The sequence below is a fragment of the Oncorhynchus mykiss genome, chromosome 25 (genome assembly GCF_013265735.2).
Source record: "Oncorhynchus mykiss isolate Arlee chromosome 25, USDA_OmykA_1.1, whole genome shotgun sequence".
Taxonomy (NCBI): Eukaryota; Metazoa; Chordata; class Actinopteri; order Salmoniformes; family Salmonidae; genus Oncorhynchus; species Oncorhynchus mykiss.
In genome coordinates this window covers 42,635,817-42,641,889 of record NC_048589.1, presented here as the reverse complement: position 1 = coordinate 42,641,889, position 6,073 = coordinate 42,635,817, and the positions used below count along the sequence as shown (strand labels likewise).

Genomic DNA, 6,073 nt, shown 5'->3' with positions numbered 1-6,073 from the left:
GCCCCCTCGCCCGCCCCGCCCCCTCGCCATAGATATCAGTTCAGTCAATTTTTTTGTGTGAATCAAAGTGTCAAAAACAGTCCAGAGTGAACGTCATCAACCAAGACTCCAATGTTAAAGTCCGTTTTAATAGTCATGGTAGTCTTACTAGATTTGTGTTGTTGTTTTTTGGTACAATATGCTGCTGGTACATGTAAAGGGGTATGATGATATGCGATGGCTCAGGTCCTGGTTGCGTCACCTTCATAACATTGGCTGAGTCCCGAACAGCACTCTATTCCCTTTATAGTGCACTAGTTTTGACCGGGGCCCTTGTCACTATATAGGGAATAGGGTGCCGTTTGGGACATGGACAAATGCGAGATGGACATGATAGAAACATTGCAATTCATGGCAGAACGTAGTACATGGTACAAGATGAGATACATTGGAACGGAACATGGTACAAGATGAGATACATTGGAACGGAACATGGTACAAGATGAGATACATTGGAACGGAACATGGTACAAGATGAGATACATTGGAACGGAACATGGTACAAGATGAGATACATTGGAACGGAACATGGTACAAGGTACAAGATGAGATACATTGGAACGGAACATGGTACAAGATGAGATACATTGGAACGGAACATGGTACAAGATGAGATACATTGGAACGGAACATGGTACAAGATGAGATACATTGGAACGGAACATGGTACAAGATGAGATACATTGGAACGGAACATGGTACAAGGTACAAGATGAGATACATTGGAACGGAACATGGTACAAGATGAGATACATTGGAACGGAACATTGTACAAGATGAGATACATTGGAACGGAACATGGTACAAGATGAGATACATTGGAACGGAACATGGTACAAAATGAGATACTTTGGAACGGACCATGGTACAAGGTACAAGATGAGATACATTGGAACGGAACATGGTACAAGATGAGATACATTGGAACGGAACATGGTGCAAGGTAAAAGATGAGATACATTGGAACGGAACATGGTACAAGATGAGATACATTGGAACGGAACATGGTACAAGATGAGATACATTGGAACGGAACATGGTACAAGGTACAAGATGAGATACATTGGAACGGAACATGGTGCAAGATGAGATACATTGGAACGGAACATGGTACAAGATGAGATACATTGGAACGGAACATGGTACAAGATGAGATACATTGGAACGGAACATGGTACAAGATGAGATACATTGGAACGGAACATGGTACAAGATGAGATACATTGGAACGGAACATGGTACAAGGTACAAGATGAGATACATTGGAACGGAACATGGTACAAGATGAGATACATTGGAACGGAACATTGTACAAGATGAGATACATTGGAACGGAACATGGTACAAGATGAGATACATTGGAACGGAACATGGTACAAGATGAGATACATTGGAACGGAACATGGTACAAGATGAGATACATTGGAACGGACCATGGTACAAGGTACAAGATGAGATACATTGGAACGGAACATGGTACAAGATGAGATACATTGGAACGGAACATTGTACAAGATGAGATACATTGGAACGGAACATGGTACAAGATGAGATACATTGGAACGGAACATGGTACAAGATGAGATACATTGGAACGGAACATGGTACAAGATGAGATACATTGGAACGGAACATGGTACAAGATGAGATACATTGGAACGGAACATGGTACAAGGTACAAGATGAGATACATTGGAACGGAACATGGTACAAGATGAGACACATTGGAACGGAACATGGTACAAGGTACAAGATGAGATACATTGTGGTACAAGATGCAGATTATTTTTGACAGGCTTTTGCAGAGGGATTGTTTTTACTTTTATCAGCACCAAAACAAGTTATTTTTTAAATCTGTATTAGAAAAAAACTTTTAGGTAAATATATTATAAACACCTCTATTTGATCTAGGACATCAGTATAGAGAAACTCCATTACCTCTCTTTTTTGGATATTTGTAAAAACATATCACAATTTGAAATAAAAGTTTATTTTGTCACAGCAACGTCGATTCAAAAAAGAAACGATTTGAGATTTTGTTGCAAATGATGGTGATTCGTAACGTGTAAACAAAGCACATCACATACAACCATACTCTGTGGACAAAAAAATATCATCTTAAAAAGTCCATTTCTATTTTTAAATACTGTTCCTGACTTTTGTAAAAGCCCAGTGTAATATGGTGGCAAGTTACAACAGAGAGGTGACAGTTATAGATGAACTATATTATGACTGCATGTCCGTTATCCCGCACAGAACCAATAGAGGGGGGATGGTATCAAAGAACATTCACTTAAGAACACAAATGTTTATTTTAAACCACGAACAATTCTTCTCCATCCATTAAAACGTGTTCTCATCCCTTCACAACATGAGTGACAATGACAGCGTTCTCAGCTGTGCTGTAAAACAGATACAATCACATGTATGTACAAATCAACTCTTCTCACGTGACAAGATCATGAATAAAACCAAGCTAACTAAATGACCCTCCACTAAACTAACAAAATGACCCTCCACTAAACTAACAAAATGACCCTCCACTAAACTAACAAAATGATCCTCCACTAAAACTAACAAAATGACCCTCCACTAAACTAACAAAATGACCCTCCACTAAACTAACAAAATGATCCTCCACTAAACTAACAAAATGATCCTCCACTAAAACTAACAAAATGACCCTCCACTAAACTAACAAAATGACCCTCCACTAAACTAACAAAATGACCCTCCACTAAAACTAACAAAATGACCCTCCACTAAACTAACAAAATGATCCTCCACTAAACTAACAAAATGCTCCTCCACTAAACTAACAAAATGACCCTCCACTAAACTAACAAAATGACCCTCCACTAAACTAACAAAATGACCCTCCACTAAACTAACAAAATGATCCTCCACTAAAACTAACAAAATGACCCTCCACTAAACTAACAAAATGATCCTCCACTAAAACTAACAAAATGACCCTCCACTAAACTAACAAAATGACCCTCCACTAAACTAACAAAATGATCCTCCACTAAAACTAACAAAATGACCCTCCACTAAACTAACAAAATGACCCTCCACTAAACTAACAAAATGATCCTCCACTAAACTAACAAAATTATCCTCCACTAAAACTAACAAAATGACCCTCCACTAAACTAACAAAATGACCCTCCACTAAACTAACAAAATGACCCTCCACTAAAACTAACAAAATGACCCTCCACTAAACTAACAAAATGATCCTCCACTAAACTAACAAAATGCTCCTCCACTAAACTAACAAAATGACCCTCCACTAAACTAACAAAATGACCCTCTACTAAACTAACAAAATGACCCTCCACTAAACTAACAAAATGATCCTCCACTAAAACTAACAAAATGACCCTCCACTAAACTAACAAAATGATCCTCCACTAAAACTAACAAAATGACCCTCCACTAAACTAACAAAATGACCCTCCACTAAACTAACAAAATGATCCTCCACTAAACTAACAAAATGCTCCTCCACTAAACTAACAAAATGACCCTCCACTAAACTAACAAAATGATCCTCCACTAAACTAACAAAATGCTCCTCCACTAAACTAACAAAATGACCCTCCACTAACCTAACAAAATGATCTGCCACTAAACTAACAAAATGATCCTCCACTAAAACTAACAAAATGACCCTCCACTAAACTAACAAAATGACCCTCCACTAAACTAACAAAATGATCCTCCACTAAAACTAACAAAATGACCCTCCACTAAACTAACAAAATGATCCTCCACTAAACTAACAAAATGACCCTCCACTAAACTAACAAAATGCTCCTCCACTAAACTAACAAAATGACCCTCCACTAAACTAACAAAATTATCCTCCACTAAACTAACAAAATGATCCTCCACTAAAACTAACAAAATGATCCTCCACTAAACTAACAAATAAGACTGGCACCATGCTAAATATATTTTGGGATTAAGATAAATTCTTTAAAAAAAATATTTATTTATATCCTTCTATTTGTGCTGGTCACTTGATAACACAGCAATTCTTGTTTTCTATAAGACTCTGGGGAGGGGGGGGGGGGGGGGGTATGGCATTTGATAATCACACGCGCACACACACACGGTGGATGTAAATGTTGACATAGTAAGCACACGTTACTGTGTTTGTCTGTAAACATGTCATTGACGTACACGTGTAATTGAGCTAGTCTGAGTTCCAGTCCGTTCCTACTCTTTTGACAACTCATTACGGAATTGTTCTTGCAACTGACTCGATCTGGGACCAGGTGTAACAGTACAAATTTAGACCGTCCCCTCGCCCATACCCGGGCGCGAACCAGGGACCTTCTGCACACATCAACAGTCACCCTCGAAGCATCGTTACCCATCGCTCCACAAAAGCCGCGGCCCTTGCAGAGCAAGGAGAACTACTACTTCAAGGTCTCAGAGCGAGTGACGTCACTGATTGAAACGCTATTTAGCGCCCACGCTAACTAAGCTAGCCGTTTCACATCTGTTACACAGGCAAGCCACTGCCTGATGTCTCGTGATAGAAGAGGAAACTAGAAATACAAACTCGGGTGTTATGAAGAGTGGACCTGACCAGACCAAGGGAAGGGAATCGAAGGGAAGAGGCAACCACACCAAAAGGGCAGGAGGTTGATATTGAGATTGACACCCCCCCCCCCTGGTGGTACCTGAGTGTCACTGCGGCTTTCTGGGTCTCCCTCTGATGACCTCATCGTGTTACTAGGTTGTATTCATTAGTCACACACCGTAACAAAAAAAAACGTTTAGCAACGGAAAGAATTTTGCAATGAAAACGAGGATTTCTATTGGACAAAATTAGGTAGGTTCCTTTCCCCGTTTCGTTCTGTTTGCTTCTGTTTGGTTCTTAGCAGGGGTTGGAACCAGTTCAGGGAACAGAAACGAAAACCGGAAAATAACGAATTTATTTGAGGGACAGAATCAGAACCGGGAACGAAAGTGATCTATATGGTTCCAGGACAGAACCATTAAAGCGTGGGAACCGGTTAATAACGTTATTTTTTTAAGTTCCAGACATTTTTTTCCCAGTCCCACAAAAATTGCCACAAAGCGTCTATGCAAAGCCCTCACTCTGTTACCTGCAAAGCCCTCACTCTGTTACCTATGCCAGTGTGTGTGTAGGCTACCTGACCTGTACCTGACACGTTACAAGCGTGATTCAGAAAGTAGGGGGAGAGATGTTGAATTAGAGAAGAACGGATTAACTGTTTTTCGATGCTAGTTAAGGATACTCTAGTTATCACATTTCACATTGGATTTATTAACTACAAAAAAACATGTCATTCTGGTGCTGCTCTGCACACACCAGCTTGTTAGCTAGCTAGTTAGCTAGATAATGTTCTCTCTTGTCCAACGTTAAGCCCACGCTCGGAAGTTTAAAGACATTCGACGTTCCTCCATAGAAGCCACTCCTCCGTAGATATAATTCTGCCTAATTCAGTTAATGCATGTCATAAAATGCCCAGCGCTTCAAGCCAAGCCTCCTCCACTCTCTCTCCGCTCTCTCCTCCACCCTCAAAATATCATTCGCATCTCGCGCCCTGTCTGTCCATAGTGAGTGGCAGCACAGCGCGCGTGTGTGTGTTTTTCATTATGATTAAACCATGCTTTTACGGCAAAAGACAACTGCCTCTTAATGACTTTCCTATAATGATTAAATAGCTTAGCAAGCTGCTCTATCCGCACTGATTAGTGAAGTCATTTAATATTGAGCAACATTTCAGAGGTTTAAAAGGGAATAGAAATGAACGATATAAAACCAGTACACTTTTTGTTGTTGTTGTTGTTGTTTAGAATTGGTTCAACACGTTGCTGGTCGGAAAACAGTGAAACGGACCAAAATAATAATATAATTCTAAAAACAAAATATTTTTTGGGGTTCCAACCCCTGGTTCCTAGTGGATACATCCTTGATGTTGTAGCTGTACCTCTATGCATTTTGGTTCTCTACACAGATTTAAAATGGCCAACAATCAGGTATTTAAAT

The 6,073-nt window shown here is 39.7% G+C and overlaps 1 protein-coding gene across 9 annotated transcripts; it reads right to left on the bottom strand.

The window, feature by feature from the left end:
* Positions 1–265: 265 nt before the first annotated feature.
* LOC118944289 lies at positions 266–4,128 on the bottom strand. 9 transcript variants are annotated; one of them, XM_036962759.1, is made up of 3 exons: positions 735–1,769; positions 568–702; positions 266–535 (listed from the first exon to the last, which is right to left on the bottom strand). In XM_036962759.1, the coding sequence occupies exons 1-3, from the start codon at positions 1,762–1,764 to the stop codon at positions 294–296; spliced, it is 1,407 nt and encodes a 468-aa protein (XP_036818654.1). In that variant the 5' UTR covers positions 1,765–1,769; the 3' UTR covers positions 266–293. The 9 variants fall into 9 exon arrangements, with proteins under 9 accessions (XP_036818654.1, XP_036818659.1, XP_036818653.1 ...); XM_036962764.1 differs by having other exon boundaries at positions 266–702; positions 735–869; positions 1,012–1,769; XM_036962758.1 differs by having other exon boundaries at positions 266–702; positions 735–1,428; positions 1,461–1,769.
* Between the last annotated feature and the right edge of the window lie 1,945 nt (positions 4,129–6,073).